Source organism: Nerophis lumbriciformis, linkage group LG15 (genome assembly GCF_033978685.3).
Source record: "Nerophis lumbriciformis linkage group LG15, RoL_Nlum_v2.1, whole genome shotgun sequence".
In the NCBI taxonomy this organism is placed as follows: Eukaryota; Metazoa; Chordata; class Actinopteri; order Syngnathiformes; family Syngnathidae; genus Nerophis; species Nerophis lumbriciformis.
The window spans coordinates 24,511,127-24,525,008 of record NC_084562.2 but is presented as its reverse complement, the minus strand read 5'-3'; the positions used below and the strand labels follow the sequence as shown (position 1 = coordinate 24,525,008).

Here is a 13,882-nt window from a genome sequence, read left to right as displayed (position 1 = left end):
GTGAGAATATACTTATTTTAAGGTATTTTTGGGTTCATTGAGGTTAGCTAATTTGACTTGTTTTGGAAAGTCTTGACCAGCCAAATTTTCTTGTTCTATTGGCAGATAATTTTGCTTAGTTCAGGGGTCGGCAACCCGCGGCTCCGGAGCCGCATGCGGCTCTTTGATCACTCTGATGCGGCTCAGCAGCTTGCTTGCTGAATCCCCCAATTTTCCCGTGAGACTTCCGGATTTCAGTGCCTCTCGCAGAAAACTCCCGGGATTAATATTCACCGATTTTCACCCTTACAGCTATAATAAGAGCGTGCCATGATAGTACAACATTTGGTGTCCTCTACAATCTGTATTAACAGCGTGCCAGTTCAACACTTGTTATAAAATATACATCTTCTGCTTGCACACGTAGGTGCCAGCAAGGCATACTTGGTCAACAGCCACACAGGTTACACTGACGGTGGCCATATAAAACAACTTTAACACTCTTACTAATAATGCGCCACACTTTGAACCAAAACCAAACAAGAATGACAAACACATTTCGGGAGAACATCTGCACCTTAACACAACAGAACAAATACCCAGAATCCCATGCAGCCCTAACTCTTCCGGGCTACATTATACACCCCCGCTACCACCAAACCCCGCCCCCACCCCAACCCTGCTCCCTCACACATCAACCCCCCCCCCTCTCTCTGTGCGTTGGTTGAGGTGGGCGGGGTTTGGTAGCGGGGGTGTATAATGTATCCCGGAAGAGTTAGGGCTGCATGGGATTCTGGGTATTTGTCCTGTTGTGTTTATGTTGTGTTAAGGTGCAGATGTTCTCCCGAAATGTGTTTGTCATTCTTGTTTGGTGTGGGTTCACAGTGTGGCGCATTATTAGTAAGAGTGTTAAAGTTTGTTTTTTTTTTATACCGCCACCGTCAGTGTAACCTGTGTGGTTGTTGAGCAAGTATGCCTTGCTGTCACATACGTGAGCAAGTGCAAGCCCCGTACAACGTGAGGCTGATCAGGCACGCTGGTTGAAATGGGTGCTATATGCTTTACCATAACGACACGCATGACGCTGACTTTCGCCATTCATTTCAAACCCGCGTGCCGCACCAGCTTTCGAATTCCATATAAAGGTGTGGGCAGCGTGTCTGAGACCCCTGGTTTATACATAGCACAAAGCAAAAAAAATACCTTGTATGCAGTGTTATTCTATTTAAAATTTCAAAAAATGTTTGCGGCTCCCATTGTTTTCTATAATTTGTGAAACTGGTCAAAATGGCTCTTTGACTGGTAAAGGTTGCCGAACCCTGGCTTAGTTCAAGTAAAATACCCCTAATTTTTGTATTATTTTTTCTTGTTTTTGACTTTTTGCAGTGTGACCAAAAACAAGTCATCTCACCAGGTCTCGATAGTTTGCATCTTGTCTGCTTTCGTATCTTTCAACCCGATCTTCTCGCCTTCTATGCTGGTCACGGCCCCGGTAAGAATTGGACAAATTACTCCCTGCGTTTTCTCCTCCGCCAAATGTTCGGGGACCCTAACAAGGAAACAAATGTAAATAAACATGATTATGCGGTAAGTCTCGAGATGTTTTGCAACAATAACATTTCAAAATGAATGAATGATTGTTGTGGTTGCAGCAAACACATTTTAAAATACAGTACACATTGTTTTCATCTGCAAGCAGCCACCTGATGAAAAGTCAGGGTAGAGTCAACCATCTACAGACCTCTTTGGTTTTAGCCACTTCAGCAATCGCTGCTGATCGCTGCTTTGAAAAGTCGTCGTTCTCATCCGTGATTTTGACGACGCTCTTAAGAGTTTTCCTCTGGTCGAGCTCTTCGCTGTCCGTTTCATCCTTCCTCGCACACTTCTGCAAAACCACGCAAGAACAATTTTACTTTTACGTTCCCTCAAACATTACAATCTGCTCCTCAATTTGACATTATTGAGTAATTGCGCTGTAATTCTGACAGAACCAACGTACTGTACTGAAACTTGCACTCAATTGTTTTATCCAAATCAAACCCCAGTTTGCCGTTATTGGTTAAGGGAAAACTGTGGACTGTGGACCAGCTCTATACTCTCGGCAGGGTCCTTGAGGGTGCATGGGAGTTTGCCCAACCAGTCTACATGTGCTTTGTGGACTTGGAGAAGGCATTCGACCGTGGGGAGTCCTGTGGGGAGTGCTCAGAGAGTACGGGGTAACGGACTGTCTTATTGTGGCAGTTCGCTCCCTGTATAATCAGTGTCAGAGCTTGGTCCGCATTGCCGGCAGTAAGTCGGACACGTTTCCAGTGAGGGTTGGACTCCGCCAAGGCTGCCCTTTGTCACCGATTCTGTTCATAACATTTATGGACAGAATTTCTAGGCGCAGTCAGGGCGTTGAGGGGATCTGGTTTGGTGGCTGCAGGATTAGGTCTCTGCTATTTGCAGATGATGTGGTCCTGATGGCTTCCTCCGGCCAAGATCTTCAGCTCTCACTGGATCAGTTCGCAGCCGAGTGTGAAGCGACTGGGATGAGAATCAGCACCTCCAAGTCCGAGTCCATGGTTTTCTCCCGGAAAAGGGTGGAGTGCCATCTCCGGGTTGGGGAGGAGATCTTGCCCCAAGTGGAGGAGTTCAAGTACCTCGGAGTCTTGTTCACGAGTGGGGGAAGAGTGGATCGTGAGATCGACAGACGGATCGGTGCAGCGTCTTCAGTAATGTGGACGCTGTATCGATCCGTTGTGGTGAAGAAGGAGCTGAGCCGGAAGGCAAAGCTCTCAATTTACCGGTCGATCTACGTTCCCATCCTCACCTATGGTCATGAGCTTTGGGTTATGACCGAAAGGACAAGATCACGGGTACAAGCGGCCGAAATGAGTTTCCTCCGCTGGGTGGCGGGGCTCTCCCTTAGCGATAGGGTGAGAAGCTCTGTCATCCGGGAGGAGCTCAAAGTAAAGCCGCTGCTCCTCCACATCGAGAGGAGCCAGATGAGGTGGTTCGGGCATCTGGTCAGGATGCCACCCGAACGCATCCCTAGGAAGGTGTTTCGGGCACGTCCGACCGGTAGGAGGCCACGGGGAAGACCCAGGACACGCTGGGAAGACTATCTCTCCCGGCTGGCCTGGGAACGCCTCGGGATCCCCCGGGAGGAGCTGGACGAAGTGGCTGGGGAGAGGAAAGTCTGGGCTTCCCTGCTTAAGCTGCTGCCCCCGCGACCCGACCTCGGATAAGCGGAAGAAGATGGATGGATGGATGGATGGATGGGTTAAGGGAAAATGCACTTTTCCCACAATCATTATGTGGGACAAGAACACACATCTTTGCCTTTTATGTGTCTTGTAGATAATGAAAAACTGCTCGCATGAGGCGACTAACAATGCAGGGAATGAGGATTCTACCATTTCCCCTATAAAACCCTCTAAAAATCATCCAAAAACCATGACCATGTTGCGTCGACAAGGGAAGTTCAGGGTTTAATGTTGCTGATAGCGATCATCCATTTTATAATATTAACAATATTAATGGTAATATTAATAATTACCGTATTTTCCGGACTATAAGGCACACTTATAATCCTTTTTTTACCCTCAAAACTTGACAGTGCGCCTTATAACCCGGTGCGCCTAATGTACGGAATCATTCTGGTTTTGCTTACCGACCTCGAAGCTATTTTATTTGGTACATGGTGTAAAGATAAGTGTGACCAGTAGATGGCAGTCAAACATAAGAGATACGCGTAGACAATATGATGGCAATATGACTCAAGTAAACAACACCAACATTTTATATGCCATCCATCCATCCATTTTCTACCGCTTGTCCCTTTCGGGGTCGCGGGGGGTGCTGGAGCTTATCTCAGCTGCATTCGGGCGGAAGGTGGGGTACACCCTGGACAAGTCGCCAACACAGATAGATAGACAACATTCTCTTATTATTATAATCAAATGACAGCAGTCATTTCCATTAGGTTATTTTGTAATATAAGTGTTTAGGTAGGCCCACTTACAATGACAATAACAAAAAATATTGTTTTTCATGAACTGTGTACTTGTATTGTTTGTCTGGGTGGAGGTCCTGCTTTAGAAATAATTTGTACCCCTTTCAGACATTGCATTTAGTTCCCATTAAAACATTCACATGTTGCACAATGAGATGTAAGCAGGGGATCATGTGTACATTCCTGCAACTTCCTGTTTGTAAAAAATATATTTTTATTAGTATTTATTTAATATACTAACAGCATTTCATGATTAATATTCATACATTAAGATTCCTAATAAATGACACTAGAATAAGCACACATTTGATTGATAAATCATAGTGTAACGACCTGGAATTACACTTTATGTGTGGTGTTGGAGTTGTCCGACTTTTTGTGTGGCTGTAAACGCATCACTGGCTAAGTGCCATATGTGCATGTGTTGGCGCAAGTGAGAAAGAGCGAGCGGCTGCTGTTGATATAACAAAGTTGGTTTTGGTCTGGTTTGTACTGCAGAAAATGACTAGTTTTGCTAGATATAATTTTTTTTTTTACTAATGTTTTGGTGATGTGTTTATGGCCGACAAAAAGTTTTGCTCAGTAAAGTGATGGATGGAATTCATGTCCTCAAAGCGTCTCGACAGACGTTACAATATTTGAACAATGATGACGAAAACTGTTTTCTATGTCGTGTCCGTGTCGAAAATTGTTATGCACTTATTTTTTTTTTATTCGATTTTGTGCTTGGCATAGATTTGCCGAGCGCAGAGGACGCTTGAGCAGTGCGCAATTGCACAGGCGCGCACCTTAGAGGGAACATGGGTTGGTAACGGTACCAAAATTATGGTATCGGGACAACTCTACTTGTAACACATCCCTAACGTCAGTCAGTGTGAAATTGTCAGTGGCTGCCGCCTTTGTACTTTATTCACAGGACTTTTACTTTGAAAAGCCTGTTCCCATGACCCACCTTCACATGTTCCATTGAAAATATAGAACATTAAACACAGCACTCCAAAATCTATCAAAATGTTTTAGTACGACTTTGGTAAGCTATGAAGCCGCACCGCTTGATGGTTTGTACTGTGCTTCAACATAGGAGTATTATTATGGTGTGAATAAGGTAAAACTTATTATCTGGCGTTTTTTTTCCGCAATATTATGCAAAAGCAACTTTTCTTACCTTCTGGTACCTGCTGATCTGTATTTGGGATCTGCATAAATCCAGAAAATGTGCGCGCGTCCGCCTTTGTAGTTGATAAGCTTCTTCTTTTTCTCTATCTTCTTGTTATGTGACATTCATACTCCGCTGTTGCCATTTCTAATATAAAGTAGTGTAAAGTTCTTACTTATATCTGTCAGTAAACTCGCCATGTAAGCGCTAAAACATACCGGTGTAGTGAGTTTACATTATTCACCCAAGGAACTTTAGTTATTAGAGTTCCGGTCGGACGGTCTTTCACGGGACACATTTCTGTCCGTTATTGATGGAAGTAAATACTGAATGTCATTAAAACAGTTAGCTCCATCTTTTGACACTTTTTCCACTCCCGTCCTTGCACGCTACACCGCTACAACAAAGATGACGGGGAGAAGACGCTGTCGAAGGTGAGTCACGTGAATAAGACCTGCCCACAAAACGGCGCATCCTGAAAAGACTGTCAGAAAGCGACTTGAAGATGATGTGTAAAACATCATCCATGCAACATTTTGACCAAAGAACCACCATTACATGTTATGTAGACCACAAGGAAGTCTTTTACATTTAGAAAAAAATATAATATGACTCCTTTAATGCGCCTTATTAATATATGAAAAAAGATAAAAAATAGACCATTCATCGGCAGTGCGCCTTATAATCCGGTGCGCCTTATGGTCCGGAAAATACGGTAATAACACTAATATTGTTTTTTATATATACATAAAACATTCGTTTGCCTTTTTAAAGAAAATATATGCTTCAATGCGAAACAAAATGATCATGTCATATGTATGATGTCATATTGACCACGCCCCCAATCTAGGCGAAACCCTGCAGATGTTTAATGACGTTATACTGTAGCTCAGGGGTGCTCATTACGTCGATCGCGAGCTACCGGTCGATCTCGGTGGGTGTGTCAGTCGATCACCAGCCAGGCATTAAAAAAATAGTCCTAAAAATGAGCGATCATAAATCTTCACTATGACGTCCCTTGATTGACATTCACGGCACCCGAGGGTCTTCTGAGATGACGCTGGCTGCTGCCAGCTCATTAAAATGACCGACTGGAAGGCGAGAAACACTTTATTTCAACAGACTCTGGCGCCGTACCTGTCGTCAAAACTCCAAAGACCGACTGCACAGTTGCACAGTTGCGCTACCAAAATAAGAGTCTCAGAAAGCTGGCGTGCACAAGCTAGCAAGCTACGGAATTTGCCGACAATGTATTTCTTGTAAAGTGTATACAAAAGAGTACGGAAGCTGGACAAATCAGATGCCAAAAACCAACCACTTTCATGCGGTATTGGACAGAAAGGAGGACTTTTTTTCTCCTCCATTCGAAAATGCGGACATTATCAGAACCACTGTCCAATCAATGCAAGTCATCAGAATCAGGTAATACACCAACTTATATTCTTGTCTTCGTGAAAGAAAGGAATCTATATGTGTTAAACATGCTTGTATTATCTTTAAACACCTTTAACTTATTAACATCAGGGGTGTCACCACCTCCAAAGTTATGGTACTCCCGTATACTAAAGTAATGTCCGATCATTACCTTATAAAATTCGAAGTTCTGACTCATTGTCAACAAACTAATAATAATAATAACTGCTATAGCAGCCGCAACATTAATGCCGCCACAACGATGACTCTTGCTGACCTACTGCCTTCGGTAATGGCACCATTCCCAAATTATGTCGGCTCTATTGATAACCTCACTAACAACTTTGACAATGCCCTGCGCAAAACCATTGATAGTATAGCACCGCTAAAACAAAAAAGGGCCCCTAAAAGGCGCACCCCATGGTTTACAGAGGAAACCAGAGCTCATAAATTATCATGTAGAAAGTTGGAACGCAAATGGCGCGCGACCAAGCTTGAGGTTTTCCATCAAGCATGGAGTGATAGTTTAATATCGTATAAACGCATGCTTACCTTAGCTAAAGCTAAATATTACTCAAATCTCATCCGCCTCAACAAAAACGACCCTAAATTTTTGTTTAGTACAGTAGCATCGCTAACCCAACAAGGGACTCCTCCCAATAGCTCCACCCACTCGGCAGATGACTTTATGAATTTCTTTAATAAGAAAATTGAACTCATTAGAAAGGAGATTAAAAACAACGCATCCCAGCTACAACTGGGTTCTATGAACACAGATACAACTGTATCTACGACGGATACTGCAATACAAAATAGTCTCTCTCTTTTTGATGAAATAACATTAGAGGAACTATTACAGCGTGTAAGTGGGATAAAACAAACAACATGTTTACTTGACCCACTTCCTGGGAAACTTATCAAGGAGCTTTTTGTATTATTAGGTCCATCAGTGCTAAATATTATAAACTTATCACTTTCCTCTGGCACTGTTCCCCTAGCATTCAAGAAAGCGGTTATTCATCCTCTGCTCAAAAGACCTAACCTTGATCCTGACCTCATGGTAAACTACCGACCGGTGTCCCACCTTCCCTTTATTTCGAAAATCCTCGAAAAAATTGTCGCACAGCAGCTAAATGAACACTTAGTGTCTAACAATCTCTGTGAACCTTTTCAATCCGGTTTCAGGGCAAATCACTCTACGGAGACAGCCCTCGCAAAAATGACTAATGATCTACTGCTAACGATGGATTCTGATGCGTCATCTATGTTGCTGCTTCTTGATCTTAGCGCTGCTTTCGATACCGTCGATCATAATATTTTATTAGAGCGTATCAAAACACGTATTGGTATGTCAGACTTAGCTTTGTCGTGGTTTAACTCTTATCTTACTGACAGGATGCAATGCGTCTCCCATAATAATGTGACCTCGGACTATGTTAAGGTAACGTGCGGAGTTCCTCAGGGTTCGGTTCTTGGCCCTGCACTCTTTAGTATTTACATGCTGCCGCTAGGCGACATCATACGCAAATACGGTGTTAGCTTTCATTGTTATGCTGATGACACCCAACTCTACATGCCCCTAAAGCTGACCAACACGCCGGATTGTAGTCAGCTGGAGGCGTGTCTTAATGAAATTAAACAATGGATGTCCGCTAACTTCTTGCAACTCAACGCCAAGAAAACGGAAATGCTGATTATCGGTCCTGCTAAACACCGACATTTATTTAATAATACCACCTTAACATTTGACAACCAAACAATTACACAAGGCGAATCAGTAAAGAATCTGGGTATTATCTTCGACCCAACTCTCTCGTTTGAATCACACATTAAGAGTGTTACTAAAACGGCCTTCTTTCATCTCCGTAATATCGCTAAAATTCGTTCTATTTTATCCACTAGCGACGCTGAGATCATTATTCATGCGTTCGTTACGTCTCGTCTCGACTACTGTAACGTATTATTTTCGGGTCTCCCTATGTCTAGCATTAAAAAATTACAGTTGGTACAAAATGCGGCTGCTAGACTTTTGACAAGAACAAGAAAGTTTGATCATATTACGCCTATACTGGCTCACCTGCACTGGCTTCCTGTGCACTTAAGAAGTGACTTTAAGGTTTTACTACTTACGTATAAAATACTACACGGTCTAGCTCCGTCCTATCTTGTCGATTGCATTGTACCATATGTCCCGGCAAGAAATCTGCGTTCAAAGAACTCCGGCTTATTAGTGATTCCCAGAGCCCAAAAAAAGTCTGCGGGCTATAGAGCGTTTTCTATTCGGGCTCCAGTACTATGGAATGCCCTCCCGGTAACAATTAGAGATGCTACCTCAGTAGAAGCATTTAAGTCCCATCTTAAAGCTCATTTGTATACTCTAGCCTTTAAGTAGCCCCCCTGTTGGACCAGTTGATCTGCCGTTTCTTTTCTTTTCTCCTCTGCTCCCCTTTTCCTTGAGGGGGGGGGGCACAGGTCCGGTGGCCATGGATGAAGTGCTGGCTGTCCAGAGTCGGGACCCGGGGTGGACCGCTCGCCTGTGCATCGGCTGGGAACATCTCTGCGCTGCTGACCCGTCTCCGCTCGGGATGGTGTCCTGCTGGCCCCACTATGGACTGGACTCTTACTACTATTATGTTGGATCCACTATGGACTGGACTCTCACAATATTATGTCAGACCCACTCGACATCCATTGCTTTCGGTCTCCCCTAGAGGGGGGGGGTTACCCACATATGCGGTCCTCTCCAAGGTTTCTCATAGTCATTCACATCGACGTCCCACTGGGGTGAGTTTTTCCTTGCCCGTATGTGGGCTTTGTACCGAGGATGTCGTTGTGGCTTGTGCAGCCCTTTGAGACACTTGTGATTTAGGGCTATATAAATAAAGATTGATTGATTGATTGATTGAACTATATGTGTTAAACATGCTTGTATTATCTTTAAACACCTTTAACTTATTAACAATATTAACTATATGTGTTAAACATGCTTGTATTATCTTTAAACACCTTTAACTTATTAACAATATTAACTATATGTGTTAAACATGCTTGTATTATCATTAAACACCTTTAAGTTGTTAACAATATTAACTATATGTGTTAAACATGCTTGTATTATCTTTAAACACCTTTAAGTTGTTAACAATTTTAACTATATGTATTAAACATTCTTGTATTATCATTAAACACCTTTAATTTTTTTAACAATATTAACTATGTGTTAAACATGCTTGTATTATCATTAAACACCTTTAACTTGTTAACAATATTAACTATATGTATTAAACATGCTTGTATTATCATTAAACACCTTTAATTTTTTAACAATATTAACTATATGTGTTAAACATGCTTTCATTATCTTTAAACACCTTTTACTTGTTAACAATATTAACTATATGTATTAAACATACTTGTATTATCATAAAACACCTTTAATTTTTTAACAATATTAACTATATGTGTTACAAGTATTACGGAACACTTTTCCACTTTGCAGCAGTCCATCTTAGTTTAGCTCGGGCCCAGCGAAGCCGGCGGCGTTTCTGGGTGTTGTTGATAAACGGCTTTGGTTTTGCATAGGAGAGTTTTAACTTGCGCTTACAGATGTAACGACCAACTGTAGTTACTGACAGTGGTTTTCTGAAGTGTTCCTGAGCCCACGTGGTGATATCCTTTACACACTATTGTCGTTTTTTGATGCAGTACCGCCTGAGGGATCGAAAGTCACGGGAATTCAATGTTAAGTGCAGTGATTTTTCCAGATTCTCTGAACCTTTTGATGATATTACGGACCGTAGATGGTGAAATCCCTAAATTCCTTGCAATAGCTGGTAGAGAAATGTTGTTCTTAAACTGTTGGACAATTTGCTCACGCATTTGTTGACAAAGTGGTGACCCCATGCTTGCATTATCATTAAACACCTTTAACTTGTTAACAAAAACATATATTTCATAAATAAGTAAATATAAATGATATATATGAATGAGGTAGATCCCCACGACTTGATCAATTGAAAAGTAGCTCGCCTGCAGAAAAAGTGTGAGCACCCCTGCTGTAGCTGAATCTGAACATGTGGCTTTGAGAAGATTAATAAGGGTTAAGCTCACCTGGCCAAATGGCACAAAAGGAGGCGGCCCACCTTCTGCCACAATGTTATTTCTACTGTGTTTGGCCAGACTCTGCAGGAAGAATGAGAGAGCTGCATTAACATGTCAATCTAAGGAAACAAATATTCAAACAAGCCGTGAAAAAGGCTAAAATATCTAAAAGTTTAAGAAGAAATCCGCTCTTACTCTTTGCAGTTCCCATTTCTCCACCATATGTTCAACCTCTCCACCAAGAACATCCATTTTGGAGTCGTCAAGAAGCAAGAACCCATTTTTGGCCGTGATTGTTCCAAGCAGTTTGATTTTTGTTCCCGGGGGAGTATTGAGGCTGAAACGCAAAAATGATGAGAAGTTAACACACAAGTAGTGCTACACGTTACATTTGACAGTGCAAAGTAACGCTTCACATTTTCCACATTTTATGTTACAGTCATACAGTATTCCAACATGACATTTGTTTTTCTCATCAGGTTTTTACCAGCAACACATAACGACAATATGATAATTTTTCAATTTAAAAAAAAGAAACCACATATACATACAGTATGATACACAGTTCCCATTGTGGCCTGCCACAAGTATATTTAGAAGAGCCACACAACACTAAAAATTAAAATTGGTGTAAACAATTAACATTTTAAAACATATTTTAAAGATTTTGTGATTCAGTAAGGTAAATCTTCCACAAGTAAATTTAGGGATGTTACAAGTTTTAAAAAATCTGTTAGAATAATCATGTATATATATTATCACCCAACTTTGGTATGCTTAAAGCTATTGTGCGCAAGCTGTATTTTTCCTATCTGTGCAAGGACAAAACTTCTTGTCTGAGGGGTGGCCTCAGCCGCAGATGTTATCTTTTTTTTTTAGCCCGCTAACAGCCAAGGACTTCAAGGACCTCAACGAAGATAAGACGACAGCACGCAGACGAAGCGGAGACAAGGCGAAATCTCAAGGCCCCAGCACATTCCGTCACGTATTGTGCGTACTGGACCTGCTTTGCATGATATATGTGACCACTCCTTTTAGAGGCGGCCTCAGTGATGTTGACTGTGGAACTCCTGAATAAATAGAAAAAGCGTAGGACAGGGGTCGGCAACCTTTACCAGTCAAAGAGCCATTTTGACCAGTTTCACAAATTATAGAAAACAATGGGAGCCGCAAATCTTTTTTGAAATTTTAAATGAAATAACACTGCATACGATTTTTTTTTTCGGGAGAACATCTGCACCGTAACACAACATAAACACAACAGGACAAATACCCAGAATCCCATGCAGCCCTAACTCTTCCGGGATACATTATACACCCCCCACCCCCACCAAACCCCGCCCACCTCAAGCGACGCACAGAGAGAGGGGGGGGGGGGGGGGGGGGGGGAGGGGGGGGGTTGATGTGTGAGGGAGCAGGGTTGGGGTGGGGGCGGGGTTTGGTGGTAGCAGGGGTGTATAATGTAGCCCGGAAGAGTCAGGGCTGCATGGGATTCTGGGTGTTTGTTCTGTTGTGTTTATGTTGTGTTAAGGTGCAGATGTTCTCCCGAAATGTGTTTGTCATTCTTGTTTGGTTTTGGTTCAAAGTGTGGCGCATTATTAATAAGAGTGTTAAAGTTGTTTTATATGACCACCGTCAGTGTAACCTGTGTGGCTGTTGACCAAGTATGCCTTGCTGTCACGTACGTGTGCAAGCAGAAGATGTATATTGTATAACAAGTGTTGGGCTGGCACGCTGTTAATACAGATTGTAGAGGGCGCCAAATGTTGTACCATCATGGCACGCCCTTATTACGCATAAGGGTGAACATCGGTGAATATTAATTCCGGGAGTTTTCTGCGAGAGGCACTGAAATCCGGAAGTCTCACGGGAAAATTGGGGGGTTCAGCAAGTAAGCTGCTGAGCCGCATCAGAGTGATCAAAGAGCCGCATGCGGCTCCGGAGTCGCGGGTTGCCGACCCCTGGCGTAGGACGAGATTGTGACTAAGTGTGCAGCTCCATGCGTTCTCCTCATGAGCTAAATTGAACGCTGTCTCTGCATGATTCCTTGCTTCTTGTCTGGTTAATAGATGTCATCAGTGTTTGAACCTGACAAAACCCCACTTTGTATTCTTTATTTTGCAATACAGGAAATGCTTTGCCTTCTAGGTGATATATATAAAAGACTGAAAACATTTCCGAGGGTCTGGGGGACGAAGGCCCCCAGCCAGGTCCAGGGCGGTGCCCTGGTGGGGGGAAAAGGGGGGCGACGCCCCCCGAAGCTCCTGGTTTTTCACCAATTTAACATGCTAAAATTAACAAAGACAGCACCATTTGAAGAAAATATTTTAGTGTTTAAAGACATGAAAACATCATTAATAGAACATACCTTGCTTCAAGTTGTTTCATATGTTTTTGGCGTTTCGCATGTACTTCCAAAGCCTTGAAACCTAGTGATCCATAGTCAATATTATCATGACACCACGTGCACAAAACCTTTCCGGGACGATCGATTTTCCGAATAAAATCACCGAACAAAGTCGTAACTTCCTTCTTCCCAACAGTATCAGTGATTTCCCTTTCCATCCAGTCCCATCGAAACTTATTTTTGACATGTTTATCAATTTCTTTTACTCGTAAAGCGTCTTTTCTCTCGAGAACCGACATCGTTTACATACGGAAAATGGCGGTAATAACCATTATGAATGATGACGTTATTAACGTCATCATTCATAACAGATGTCCTGATTGGTCACAAGGAACATATCGACCAATCAGCTACGGCGTAATATAAACTACGTCTCGAATCTTGATTTAGGGTCGGAAAAAAAAACGGGAGATAATTTTTTTTTCCCCGACATTAAAAAAGACGGAATTCCGACTTTAGACGGAAAAATCACATGCCTGGAAATTAGATTGCGAGGTTTGAGAAACAGGTAGCACAGCAGACTGGCCAAAGAGTACACAGTTAGCGTCGATATTAGTTTCACAGGGTATGGTGAATATATGTCTGTAAGTAGAAATTTATTTTCTATTTAATGTCTACTTTGTTCCGCCAAAATCACATTTTTACAAGTTTAAAACAATTGCAATGCTATTTTTCCTAGCCTGTCAATGGAGCTGTCCATTGCATGTTAGCATTAAGCCAGTAGCATAAGACCCGACCTTTATCCTGTACGTTTTCTTCTTTTATACCAAACCGTATTGTTGATTTAACATGATTCCTATATGTTTGTGCACTTTGTGTATATTAATGT

At 42.3% G+C, this 13,882-nt stretch overlaps 1 protein-coding gene across 4 annotated transcripts in view; it reads right to left on the bottom strand.

Moving 5' to 3' along the window:
• tdrd3 (tudor domain containing 3) overlaps window positions 1-13,882 on the bottom strand; it is a 61,938-nt gene that overhangs the window by 24,236 nt on the left and 23,820 nt on the right. For all 4 annotated transcript variants that reach the window (XM_072914806.1, XM_061974700.2, XM_061974699.2 and 1 more), the window contains 4 exons: window positions 10,842-10,983; window positions 10,656-10,727; window positions 1,721-1,864; window positions 1,391-1,528 (listed from right to left, as the gene is read on the bottom strand). In XM_072914806.1, the coding sequence (XP_072770907.1) occupies window positions 1,391-1,528; window positions 1,721-1,864; window positions 10,656-10,727; window positions 10,842-10,983 (496 nt within the window). The remainder of the gene's footprint in view (window positions 1-1,390; window positions 1,529-1,720; window positions 1,865-10,655; window positions 10,728-10,841; window positions 10,984-13,882) is intronic.